The 14,208-nt window shown below is 41.7% G+C and overlaps 1 protein-coding gene across 7 annotated transcripts in view; it reads left to right on the plus strand.

The window, feature by feature from the left end:
• Positions 1-14,208, plus strand: part of St3gal6 (ST3 beta-galactoside alpha-2,3-sialyltransferase 6) — a 56,927-nt gene that overhangs the window by 40,425 nt on the left and 2,294 nt on the right. For 6 of the 7 annotated variants that reach the window (XM_028760309.1, XM_028760308.1, XM_028760310.1 and 3 more), the window contains 4 exons: positions 8,720-8,818; positions 11,888-12,074; positions 12,179-12,316; positions 13,626-13,778. In XM_028760309.1, coding sequence (XP_028616142.1) covers positions 8,720-8,818; positions 11,888-12,074; positions 12,179-12,316; positions 13,626-13,778 — 577 coding nt within the window. The remainder of the gene's footprint in view (positions 1-8,719; positions 8,819-11,887; positions 12,075-12,178; positions 12,317-13,625; positions 13,779-14,208) is intronic. The other variant, XM_028760314.1, reaches the window with a different exon arrangement.

Raw genomic sequence — 14,208 nt, forward strand, 5'->3', positions numbered from 1 at the left:
TTTTCTTGTCAAAGTAATCCATTGAAATCGCATTGCGAAAGGTAGGCCTCTCAGTAGGTAGACTTCTGTTTACATGGTTGGCTTATTTTTTAAAGTTTGAAGATGACAATTTAGATCTTGGGCAATGGGGCAGTATAAGAGTGAAGATGGTCTAGGAAGATCAAACCCATGCTTAAGAAGGAACATGGTAGAAATCCTTTCTTGTCCAAAGAAATAGTGGTGCTACTTGGGGAATATAGAGGGATGGACTGGATGGAGAATTGGGTGTAGAGATAGAATTTATAGCACAGAGCTGAATGAGAGTGTTATATTTTATTGAGATCTGTCAGGTCTGTGGAAGACAGATTATTGTGGTATGGAACATGTGTGGTATGTTGGCTTGTTACCATTTGTTATAATTTGTAGTTCAAAACCATACCACCCAGTGAGAAGTTTGAATTTTGATTATATATCAAGAGGTTTTTGTTTGTCTGGTTGGTTGGGTTTTTGTTGTTGTTGTTGTTTTTCGTGCTTCCCCCTGACCCCCACCCCAGCCCCCCAGACAGGGCTCTAGCTGACCTGGAACTCACCCTGTAGACCAGGCTGATTTCAAACTCAGAAATCTTCTTGCCTCTGCCTACTGAGTGCTGGGATAAAAAGGTGTGCACAACTACCACTCAGAGCATATCAAATGTTTTACACACACACACACACACACACACACACACTCACTTTTATATAGCTTTCATTTATAGAGCTTTGATTTGTGAAGATGTTTGGCTTAAGAACTTTAGGTCTTCTCTAATTATTCAAACAGTGAAAGTAAGGCTGGACAGACAGACAACTTGCTATAGCTGGAAAATGCCTGAGCTAGGATAAGAGCTGAGTTAGCTGTGACTCCCATGCCCACGTGTCTGAGGGAAGAGCAAGAACAAACCCCATGAGGGTTTGCAGCAGAGATCTGAGATCGTTATGCAAATGTCAAGGGTCACATTTGAGAGCCTGTGACTGGAAATCCCATTTTCGTCTGCTTTTTATATTACCTCTAGGGTTTTTTATTCAGTTGCTTTCCTGCGATATCTCTGGCAAAGAGAGGTCTGCAGCCATTTGTCTGTGCCTTAGCTACCTGTGTTCTTCTTTCTTACTGACTTGGTCTGGTCTCCCCACTTTTTGCTCTGCGTTGCTACAAACACTCCCATTCATGTCAGCCTGTGCCAAATTCATCCACTAGAACCCTTTCCCTTCATTTTATCCTCTCTGTCCTCTTTCACATTGCCATAAAAAAAAATCACTACTTTTTTCTGTTTCAAATATTAGCTCTATAAGCCTCTATTAGTTTGGTTCAGTGCATGTTCTCAAGCAAGCCTACTACTTTAGTAGATTCTTCTGTAGTGGTGGTTTGAATAGGTTTGGCCCCAATGTGTTTGAATGTTTGGCCCACAGAGAGTGGTACTATTTGGAGGTGTGGTCTTGTTGGAATGGGTGTGGCCTGTTGGAGGAAGTGTGTCATTGTGGGGGTGGGCAGTCTTCTCCTGTTTCCTGCAGGAACAAGACGTAGGACTCTCAGCTTCTCCAGCACCATGCTTCTTCCTGCCATGTTGATAATGGCTAAGAAATTTCTGAGGGCAAAAAACCTGTTATATTTACAAGTTAGGTCTCTCTCTCTCAATCTCTCTCTCTCTCTCTCTCTCTCTATATATATATATATATATATATATATATATATATATTTTTTTTTTTTTTCCTTCCCTCCGTTCTCTCTCTTTATCTCTATTTGTTTACATGCACTCTGCAGGGCTGCTTTAGCAGTTCTGTGGTCATCAGAGCCAAGGCCTCTTTGTGTTGGATCCCACTGTTCCAGAGTACATGGCTTCCTCCTTAGGGTCCAACATGCAATTGGAGTTCAACCCATCACATCTTCATTCCTGTCTGAAGGGAGGAAGAATGGGAGAAGGGCATGTACCATCCCTTGAGGCTTGCCTTTTTTTTTTTTTAATGAATACCTCAAGAAGCCATGGAAAATGCTTCATTGTACCTAATGATGAGCTAGAGCCAGGGACACCAACGAGGGAGAGCTATATCTTTTGTCAGTTCCAAATTTAGCAGCCTCAGCTAGAAGCTTGACTTCTGCCCTAGAGCCATCAAACTTTTCGGCCTGTCTCTTTCTTCTCCCTCCCTCAGAACTGACCATTAAACATTTACTAGCAACCACTGATGACATTGGGTAAACTCAGGCATCCAGCCTTCCCTGGCTGGAAAGATGATGAGAGTTGTTATCTGATGTCTAGGTAATTGTATGCTCACCTTTAAAAACAGCAAGTTCCGGGGCTGGTAAAATGGCTCAGGAGATATTCGGATGTTTGTTGCTAAGTCTTTCATCCTGGGTTTAATTCCAGTATCCACATAGTAAAAAGAAAGAACCTAGTACTCTCTGTCAAATAAAGTAAACAAACTGTAATAACATTATGTCCCATTTAATGGACAAAGGAAGCACAGTCATTTTTAGTAGCTTTCCCTGTCATTTATTTGGTCCCCAAGTGTTTCTGTGGCATGGAGGATTCTGAAGTCAACTAGGCTAAAGAGCCCAGTCTAGTTTCTCTTCTGCTACTGTTGCTTTCTCACAGATTTAGGTTTCTGTCTTCACCCAAGCCCAGTGAGCATTGCTACTCTGCTCAGCAAGCTTCACCAAAAGTAGACATTTCAAGGCAATTGCAAGGGACACTTTAAACAAGCCCAGATTCTAAGGCGAAGACTTCCTTGCTGTTTCTGTCACCCCCTTCTCTATCTAGCTTAGCCCTGCTCCCAGAGATACTGCAATTTCTTGAGTGGAATTTCATCCCTCCCCAGCTAGAAGCAACAGAAGCCTTGAGATGACAGAACTGTAGCTTCCACAGAAAGTGCATAAAGTAGCTCCCCACCCCATCCATCAGATAAAGAATGCTTTAGTCCTGTGACCTAGTTAGTTATATAGTAACTGCATACAAATAACTTTTTAAGGGAAACACCTGTGTTAAGTCAGTTGCCAGCTAAATGGGAAATGGTTTATAAAAAGCTGCCTTTTGCTCATTGAAGTAGGACCCATTTTGTCAGTTCAATAGAACTGGATTGGTTATGAGGCAAGGTACAGCAGGAGCCTACGATAGAGTTAAAAAAAACCGGATGGAAGCTTGTCAGAGGCACTGTGAGCATGGTGAAGGTCTGCTGCCCATCCACAGGCCATTCGACATCCTGCTGGACAAAGGGTTGTTTACTTCCTGGCCTTCGTGGGGTGGAGGGAACTGAGGGCAAGAGGAAGTTTCGATTTTACATCAACAGATGGGTCATTTGTGGGGAAATCACAGTACAACCACTACCTGTTTTCTATGTCTCTGGGCAGATGCTGAGGAAAGATATAAGAGTTGGGACTCCCCAGGCTGGAGGAAAGGGTCCTGTTTAACAAAACAACAGGGAAGACACTGGTGATTTCTGTATTTCACACAACAGGAAAACCGAGATGAGGGATGCCAGATCACCAAGCTAAGTTCCTCAAGGTGCTAGGGGAGCTTTAGTCCTGACCTGTCTCCATCCCCAATCTCTTGCACATTATGCTAGGGTGTGGCTGCAAGGAATATAGATTGCTCACTGAAGATGTACTATTGCTCATGTGTGATTTTCAATCTGCATATTGTGGTTTCTCCTGTTGGATGCCAGTCTCTGGCTTCACTGAGTGTAAAGAATACAATCCCTGGGAGTACCCATTTACACCCATAGTTGTCTGAATGAATTTTCCTGAATTTAGACTATTGGTTCTCAACTTGTGAGTCATGACTCCCATACGGGTCAAATGTCAGATATCCTACATATCAGACATTGACATTATGATTCATAACAGTAGCAAAATTACAGTTAAGTAGAACCAGAATAATTTTATAGTTGAGGGGGGTTTGCCATAACAGGAAGAACCATATTAAAGCGTTCCAACATTAGGAAGGTTGAGAACCACTGATTTACACTCCATACAATCTTGGCATCATCATGGTGTGTCTGGTCGAGGGGTAGAAATAGTGGCTCAACGGTGTTAGCAATCCAGGGTGATTCTTTTCTCTTACATATAAGATGACTGCAGCTGCTCTAACTTTATATCATCCAGATGACAGAGCTGAGGCTCCCAGTGTCAATGTCTAAGGTGAAAGGAAGGGGCAAGTTAATAACATTTTTTTACTTATACCGTTCTCTTTCCAGGGGCAGTGTCTTTCTGAAAGCATCAGACGTATTCTCCTACTATCTGATTGGTCAGGGATGGGTCATGTAGCTTCCACTAGGTCAGTCATCGTCAGGGAAAATGAGCTCACCATTGTAGGCTTACAAAAATAGGCTTCTGGGTTTTTGGGAGCATGGCTAGTAGGATCTGTCATAGATTCTTACACCAAAGACAGAGTGATGTGTTTTGATGTATTATGTTGCCAATATGGAAAGACAATACCTAAAAGCACTCAGTAAAGGAGACACATCATAGGTGGTTTGGAATAGTCACTGCAGTTTGTTTTCTCTGTATTGCGTAGGATAGTAAAGCTGCTAGGGGTTGTGGCTCTGCACAGTAGAGACTCTGCCAGGAGTAGTGGCTCTGCAGTAGGCAGTGACTCTACATGGAGGTGTGGCTCTGTACAGGGTAGTGTTCTGCCTAGGGCTGTGACTCTGCACTGTAGTGACTTTTGGTTTTGCCTGATTGAAGAGAAATATGTGGTTCATCTTGGGGAAGTCAATCTTAGCCCTGCTTCCTAAGTACTTGTTGAGGTTTTTTTTCATTAACAATTTCAGACATGCTGCAGTTATTTAATTTTGTGGCTAAGATGATTAGGAGTTTGTGTATTTCCTTACCTTCCCCCACTCCACCCCCCAGGGTAGAGTAACAGAAGTAAGCTTCTCCTCCAAACACTTAATGTGAGAACTGAACTGATTTTGCAAACACCTGCAAATGAGTAAGCAGTTCAGTTGGGATGACAGGCAATAGAAATGATGCCGCTCTTTCCTGTAGGTACTCAAATTTCACTGCAGCTATTTAAGTACTAAGATGGTGTTAAGTAAGCATGATGGAGTTACACAGGCACCAGAGGATTCTGGGGATTCTTGCTCATATCTAAGGAGCCAGGGAGGCAGCCAGATTCTGAAGTCAAGTGGACCATGAAAAGTGGGAAGCATCTGTTCATTTATAGGACATGAGAATTTGTTTTGAGAGAAACGAATTCTGAGATGAGTGATTATGAACCTGGCAGAACTGTGGTGAAACTATGCATAAGATGCTACTGGAAAAGGTCATGCTAGGAGAACCCCAATACCCTGCAGCCTATGTGAGCTTCAGAAAAATACATAAGTCCTTGTAGTTTTTTTTTTTCCTTTGAAGAAAAGTGGGATCCCAGATGACAGGGTTTCACCTGAAAGGCATAGAAAGCTATTCCACCAGTAAAGGTCCTTTCTTCCCCCATCTCCTGTAAAGCTGACAAAGATGAAAACGGAAATGAAATCCCTACAAGCATTTGACACTGAAGTGTGATGAGCAGCAACAACACTCTGTGGGGAGCTAGTTGTAGAGGACTCTGTAGATTCCTATATTCCTTGTCCTCTAGGCTGTGAGTGTCATATGTTAGGTCCAGGACTTGCACTTTGAGGGGTGACCAGTGGGAGTGGTATGGCAGATAGTGGCTATCACCAGTCCTTAAGTCATGATGTGACGCAACCTAGTTTGATAAGGAGATAGGTTCTGGCAATACTCTGATTCAGCCTGTCCGTGCAGTGGTACTGCAGCATTATGACACTAACCCAGTTTGATACTGAGCCAAGTTACCTCTTTCAGGGATCAACTTCAGAACTGGAGCTTATGAGCCAGGAATCTTTTGTGGAAATTCCAATATAAGTCTCAGGGGGCATGCTGATAGCCTCCACTCCCAGAATCCCTTACCCTTGTGTGTTTTGTATAGCCAAGCCTGTAGTCTGGTATTAGATAGGGACTCCAGGCTAGGGGTAGAAGCTGGAGTCCTGCAGTTTGTCTCTGGAGAGAAGAATTGAAGTGGCTTTCAGTCTTCGGTGCAGGCAGAGGGATTAGAGTGACAATTACAGATACTCCTCCCTAATCTCCATTCATGTTGTTTCACGGGAACAGCTGTTGCTTTTAACCTGTCTGTTCTGAGCCACTCCCTTGATGCCCAGCCTTGCTTAGGACTTTGGTGGGGAGGTGTAGCCAATTTCAACAGGATCAGTCTCGGAAAGAACTGGCTCTGAGGTTCTGGAGAGGGAACTGCTCTCTGCAGAGGGCATTGATGTGGTAGATTTCCTGAGAATAATAGCTATAATACCCTGAAAACAGGGGTTTGGATATCTAGTGGTGGCCTCCCTTTAGCAGTGAAGAGCAGAGAGTGTTAGTATACTGGGCTTTCTGCGGTTCATATTGAGGCCTGTTGATGCAAGTCTCTAGAGTCAGGTTAATTTCTTAAAATATATAGACATAAAAAGATACCTCTAGAACATATTCTGACATGTAATGTACTGATAATGTGAAAGTTTGTGGGTACTTTTTACTGGACAATGTCCTCTGTCTTTCAGCCCCCAAAGTCCTGACATATAAAAGTAACTTTTATTTGCCAAATGTAATTGTAGTCTCGTAGGCTTACTGCTGAATAAGCTCACCCTTACTAGTTCTTTCTAAACTCTGGCTGGCCAGGTCAGTTCAGGTTTTTTTTTGGCTCAAACTCCTCACCAAGCTAACTGATTCAAACTGGCTTCTCCTGGCTTCTGACTGAATTGCTTTGCTTAGAAATACTGCTTCTGAATTCAAGTGTACAGACTGAATAGAACTGCATAAACTCAACTGCATTCATCTGCACTGAACACAACTGAACTTCATTTCATAGTCTGAACTCAACTGCACTCATTGTACTACCCTTCACTCCTGACTCACTCTGAGCTGTTCTTAAGTAGCCTCTCTTTTCTGTTTGTTCTCATAAGATTTGGGCATATGCCACCTCTGACTCATCAAATCTTTCTCTGATTCATCACTTTGTCTGCCCCTCAATTAACCATCACTTTGGTTGCTTCCTTCTAAACTAAATTTACCTTTATTGTTTGGGATTAAAGGCAGGCACTAAGGGCATGTCTGTATTATGACCAGAGGGATTAAAGGTGTGTCATTACAGCTGGATCACATATACCTAGAAGGTCTTTGGATGTGATCCTTTGCAGAGCAGCCATGTTGCCATATTAAAATTCCTCTACACTGACAACCATAAAATTGTTACTTCTTGTATTTATTTGGTAAAGTAGATACTGATGTAGACTGATCTAATACTTAATTAAAGCTAAAAGACTCTAGTTAAAGTGTTTTAGGAATGTTTGGAGGAAAGGAGCTGGTGAGATAGCTTAGTGGGTAAAAGTGCTTGCTGCCAGTTTTGGTGACCAGTGGTCAATTGCTAGCACTCACATGACGGACAGGGAAAACCAGCTTACATTAATTGTCTCGTGATCACATTTGAGGCACATATATACACACACACACATATAGAGGAGTGGGGGAGGGAATATAAATGTAATTCAAATGGGTAAGGAATTTATATTTTTAAAAGTGCTTTTGTAATATTGGTACAAAAACGTAAACTAGTTAATTGAAATACATGCTCTGCAAAAAATGTACACTCTATTAGAGGATACATACATCATCTCGTAACTCAGCCTGATTCTTTTAAATGCCCCCTACCCCTATGTTCTCTGGGATTAAATATTACACACAGCATTTGTACAGTTTTGTTACAATTGTTTTTTTAAAGTCTTAAAAGTTTTGAGGTTGACTGGTTTGGTACTGTCTTCAGAAACAGGGTTGCCTTTAGACTTCCTCTGCTTCAAGGATTAGGAAGTACTAGGAAGGGACCCTTCACAAGTCCTGGTCTACACCCGAAAGACTCCTTGTCTACACCTGTTGAAGGATCCTTATTTTCTAGGCCTAATGAATGGTGGTCAGAGCAAGAAAACCCTGAGCTAAGGTCACATTGGCTAAGAGCCAATGTTGTTCCACCCCTGGGGGTAACGCTGGCCTGCAACAGGAAGTTCCCTTTGGGCTCTCTTTAATGCCTTTTCAGAAACACAGTGAGCATGGTGTTTGGGTGAAACAACCAAAATTTTTCTATGTTTGAAAAATTGAAGTGAGCCCAGGCAGAGTAAAGAGAGCTGCCCTCCATTTACCACATTCCAAATTGGCCATTTCCACCCTCCTATGATTCAAGAGAAAACCAAGGGTAGATGAGGAATGGGGAACACTGGTTTAAAACCTAGATATGAGCTATGCTTATACATGCAAGCTCATGCTGATGGAACACCTTGACACTCTGGAAGTTTGGAACGCAATGGTAGTTCCACCTGTTTGGAGTTTGGACTTTGGATGCCATATATATATATGTAACCTTCAAATTTATTTCTTCATTTGTCTATCAGGGCATCTGAGATAACCAGGCTTCTCTTTCTGAACTGGTGATTTTAAGGATCACAGAAGGGAATGGACATATACATGAGCCACTAAGGGTTGATGTCAACCATAATTATATACTTTCTCCAATAGCGTTATGTTTCTTGAATCTCTGGACCTCAGGCACAATTGGTTCTTTTTCTACTTGCATGACAAGTGGAATTTAATTTGGTTTCAGAAAGCATGAGCAGGTTCTTGGAATCATCCTGTTTTGTAAATGCGATGACTCAGTCTTTCACTTGTCTGTTTGCCCAGCAGAGTGCCATGTAAAAGGTGTGTGGTGGTTGGTAATGGAGGAGTGCTGAAGAATAAGACATTAGGAGCAAAAATCGACTCCTATGATGTAGTAATAAGGTAAGTGTATCTCTTCGTCACTAATTGAGAATTGCTTGAAAAGAATATGGTTTCCTACTCCAGAATAGCTGCGTTTAAAGATTAGTTGACTGTTTATGCACCTGATTATACACCTTTCTGCCTTGGCTACTGGCTATAGTAAACTGGGTTTCAGATCGCTGATTTAGCAAATATTTAACAAGTCCATTAAATGTGCCAGGGACAAGTCTAGGCACAGGGGAGATCAAGCACTTGATAAGAGTGTGCTTTTTACCCTGTGGTGTTTACATTCTAAAAGAACTGGGAAAAAGAGTAATCAAATATATAAGAAGATAATAATATAATATGGACAAATAAAAGAGATGATAGAGAATTGCCAAGAGACTACTTGGGAAAAGGTTACCATTTAGAGGTGAAATTTAATTTGAGCTAGACCAAAGGACATAAATAGGACTAGCTATGTGAAGACAGTGGAGGAGCTGTCCAGACAGAGAGGATGTGTATTGCAGGTCCTCAGGAGGCTTTTACCCTCAGTTTGTGAGGAGCAGCAGATAAACCCAGGCTCAGGAGAGTGGTCTAACCAGAAGTTACTGAGGTGGGCAAAGAACAGGCTATGTAGGGATTTTAAGGTTTGAAGATTACATTTTAATTTTAAGGCCATTAGGAGCTTCAGAAACCTTTTAGATAGGATCTTATTGAAATATTGTTATTTCTTGAAAGCATTCTGGCTGCAGCAGACAGTGGCACATGAGAGACAGGAAAGGGATGAGGCATCAAGAGTCATTGGTATATTTGAGCAACAGATGCTTAAGCAGAATTGGGGAAGTAGACAGACTGTAGCTAGGTTGCAAAGGGGTGTCAGCATTTGCTGCTTTATTAGATGTGGTAATGTCTCCAAATAAAGGATGGAAGGGCACCTCTGCCTGTCTTTAGCTCTGTCCATTGGCTAGAGAGTGGCAGAGTCATTTAGCAAGTTTGAGAGAGACCAGCTTGGGTTCAGAGGAACATAAAAATTCCTGCATTAGTCTGTTAGCTTTAAAATGTTTTTGAGGTATGTGGTAGGTAAGTGGACAGTCACATAAAGGGGTTAAACTTTTCAGTAGTGAGTGGCCTATGAGCTGTATTTCAACCAAGGGCATGGGGAGATTCCCCAGGGAGAAACAGAGAGACGCACGAGATAGCCTGGTACTGAGGTTCGGAGCTCTTAAGACATAGAGGTTGAACAAGAAAAAAAAAAAGTGATCCACCAGTTGAGTCATGAAGGAAGTGATGTGTGTCCATGAGAGGGCTGTTTCAGAAGAACAGTCAAGGGGGGGGCCCCAATGATGATGAAAAGTTGTGCAAAGTCAGGGGAGGGACAGCTGGATTGCCAACTGATGGTCACTGTCACCCTCGGCAAAAACTGTAGGCAGGATATATGGCAAGAAGCCCAACTGGAATGAACTGAGGAGAGAATACAGATCAGGAGAGGGAAAGACCAGCATAGTCAACCACTGAGGACTGTTCCGAGCAGTTCAAAAGGGAGCTGAGCCTTGGAGGTGGTTACAGACTCTAAGAAGGCATATGGTTAAAGTAGTTGAAATGACTAGAGAGCCTGATATAGTGAAGAAGAGGTCATAGGGTCAAGAGCTCAAGGGTTATTCATTTTCTGTAATGAGGAGGAAACTGTGACTGTGGCTACGGATACCAACAGTATCTGATACACAGTGTAGGGGAAATACCTTTCCTATTTCTATTGCCTGAAAGGAAGGGAAGTTAGGTTCTTATCTAAGTAGTGCTTTCTCTCCCTCTCTCCTACCGTCCCTTCTTCCATCCCTCTCTCTCCATCTCTCCCCACCCCCATGTATGTTAGTAGTAGCTTTAAGTAGCCATTGTGGTCACACACTGGGAAGGTCTTGCAGTGCATCTGGAGGTTTTCTGAGTTACAAGCAAGACATCTTTCTCTTTATTACCCATTTTGAAGAAGTTGTTGTAATTTATAAAACAATTAGATTCATCCATTTTCCCACTTACAGATGTTTAACTTAGATAATTTTTAGAAACTCAGCCAGTCTTTGTAGGGAAATACCATGGGTATATTCTGAAAGCTACTGCAAGACTCTAGTATTAGACAGAGTTGGTGGCAAAAGGGTAAAATATTTATCCTCCCAGGGACATTGCTTTAGAAGCAAAACATTCTTTTTTAATAGAATGCCTTTATAGTGTATGCTCGGTGAGTATCTAACTACATTGTTTTAGAAGCAAAACATTCTTTTTTAATAGAATGCCTTTATAGTGTATGCTCAGTGAGTGTCTAACTTTGGCCTTGAATGTAGCTAATCCAGCAGTAGCTCTTTTGTAGTGTTTGTAGTTCAGTCGCAAAAGGCATTCCTCTAATTGTGCTAAGTGTGATATAGAATTTTTATAGGGTTAGTTTCAGAATACTTAAATAAGGATTTACTTTTACTTTATGAGTGTTTGCCTGCATGTAAGTACATTGTGTGTGTGTGTGTGCCTGGTGCCTGTGAAGACCAGAAGAAAGTACTGGATCCCTTAAAACTGGAGTTAGGGATAATTGTGAGCTAGTATGTGGGTGCTGGGAACTGAGCTTCAGTTCTCTGGAAGAACACCAAATGCTCTTAACCACTGAGCCATCTTTCCAGCCCAGAACACAATTTCAGTGGGTCTTCACAATAACTCAAATGCAATTCTTCATGCTTATCAGTCATGTGGGTACACATCCACATACTTTAGGGCTGTATATCCTGTAGACATATAACTTTCTCAAGAATCCAGGGTCATTAGTTTTAAATCCAACGTGGCTATCCACTATGGTCTCCTTTTAACTGGAGTAATTCTGTGGTTCTGTATTCTCGTTTCTTTAGTCGTGTGTAGCTCAGACTGAATGACTGATGTCATAATTAGTATTTGAATATAGATGACTGTCTTGTGAGAAGGAATGGTTTCCCTTATCATTACTGTAGAATATTAATTGTCTTGGGGTTCCAGAGTGCAGGAATGTCTGACATCTGTCCAATTCTAAAGCCTTGGAACTTGATGAAATGGCTAGCATTCCACTCATCCTGTATGTTGTTGTCTTGCTACCCACAGAATGAATAATGGTCCTGTTTTAGGCCATGAAGAGGAAGTTGGGAAAAAGACAACCTTCAGGCTTTTTTATCCAGAGTCTGTCTTTTCAGATCCCAGTCACTATGATCCCAATACTACAGCGGTTCTCATTGTCTTTAAGCCTCAGGACTTAAGGTGGCTGATGGAGATACTGATAGGTAGAAAAATAGTAAGTTGGCCAAACTATTTAGGTTCAGATTATGTTCTGTATTTTTTTTCTCTCTAAAGTAAAATACATTCACAACATCCCATTTTCTGTGTCCTTTATTTCAGAATACTGAGGGGTTTTGGAAGAAACCAGCTTTAAAATTGATCTATAAACAATCCCAAATCAGAATATTAGATCCATTTATCATCAGAGAAGCAGCTTTTCAACTGCTTCGTTTTCCTAGAGTATTTCCCAAAGATCAGGTACGTATATAACATCACATAGTTTCAAACTAAACATCCAGCTAAGGGCATAGAGGGACATGAGAGCTTTCAGAAATTGCTAAGCACCATGGCTCAAGTGCTATTTTCTTAGGACTACAGATGAGTTTATGAACTTGGACACCAAATGGATATGACCTCATGTTTTGCAAAAAAAGGGTCTTTAAGGGAGAAGTGTGTGTTTTGGGGTTCTTTTGTACATTCAGCCTTCAGACTCTTTTTTTTTTTTTCCTTGAATGGTCAATAGTTCATTTCTTGTAAACTCATCTTCACTGTTGTTCATCAAGACCTGCATGACTAGTGAGCTGGTTAGCAGCCTTGTGCACAGAACAGTTTCAGGACAAGGATGTAGCTTATTTTTTTTTAATATTTATTTTTTATTTATATGAATACACTGTAGCTGTCTTCAGACATACCAGAAGAGAGCATCGGATCCCATTACAAATGGTTGTGAGCCACCATGTGGTTGCTGGGAATGGAACTCATGACCTCTGGAAGAGCAGTCAGTGCTCTTAACCTCTGAGCCATCTCTCCATCATTCAAGGATGTAGTTTTTAAGTGTGAAAAGAATTGTCTCAAGCACTTTGTCAGTCAACATGAAATACCAGAGGCATACACTTATCAGGAAGCAGTCCCCTCCCCAATCCCCCACTCACCCCCGTTTTTCCAGAACAGGGTTTCTCTGTGAAGCCCTCCCTGTCCTGGAACTCACTTTGTAGACCAGGCTGGCCTCAAACTCAGATCTGCCTGGCTCTGCCTTCCAACACAATAAGTGACTCTTTTAGCTTAGTTCTCGAAGTTCCTGGGGGTGACACACCATGGTGGGAGTGTTAGAATGCTCCAATCTCAAAGGCTGGAAAAGGGAGAAAAATATAGTGTTGGTCACAAGGGCACAAATTCGTGAGCAGACTCTCCTGACCTTTTGTTGATATTCTCGGTTCTCCAGAGGCTTTATCTTTTCCATAGCTAGCTATATAGATATTCCATCTAGACAGTTAGACTCAAGATGTTTCATTTTTGTTCAAACACAGCAAGATACTCTTCTTTCACAACTGCCCTCTGAGCTAGAACTGCAGCTCTATTATATTTTAAAGACTTTCCAAGATATCAGTCATAATGTATGTCCTCTTTAGAAGAATGTGTTCTCTTTGGGGCTTGAGTCCTACCATATAATGCTAGCTAAAAATGTCTCTTAATGTTTAGAAATCCATTTTCATCAGACCAGGGCAGCCAACTATGTTTGGAAAGAATGTAGCCTATTTGTATTTTGAAGTTTCTGATTTCTTCTTAGAAACCCAAACACCCTACAACTGGAATCATTGCCATCACAATGGCATTTCACATATGCAGTGAAGTTCACCTCGCTGGTTTTAAGTACAACTTTTACGGACCAGACAGTCCTTTACACTACTATGGGAATGCCACCATGTCTTTGATGAAGAAGGTAATTTTCCCTTTCTACTGCTTAAAAAAAACCCTTTAAAAATGTATGGCGTTCATGTTTGTAGGTGCATGCATGTATGGGAGGTCAGAGGTCAATGTCAAGTGTTACTGCTCAGTTTCTTTTAGTCTCATACTGGTACAGAATTTATTAAGCAGTGTAGGCTGTCTGGCAAGCCAATCAGAGATTAGTTTGTTGCCACCTATCCAGTGCTGGGATCACCAGTGTGATCAAAGGCCCCACATCTAGCGTTTTATACCTATGTTGGAAGTAGAACTCAGGTCCTTGCAAGTACTTTACCAGCTGAGTTTTGTCTCCAGTTGATTGTGGTTCCTTTTCCATACTCCTGAGCTCCCAAAGGCTGACATTAGGATTCCTGTCTCGGGGTCACTTTTCTGTAGCAGCAGTTTCTAAATTGTCTCAGATTCTTTGG

The sequence above is a fragment of the Grammomys surdaster genome, unplaced genomic scaffold, assembly GCF_004785775.1.
Source record: "Grammomys surdaster isolate TR1022 unplaced genomic scaffold, NIH_TR_1.0 126398, whole genome shotgun sequence".
Taxonomy (NCBI): domain Eukaryota; kingdom Metazoa; phylum Chordata; class Mammalia; order Rodentia; family Muridae; genus Grammomys; species Grammomys surdaster.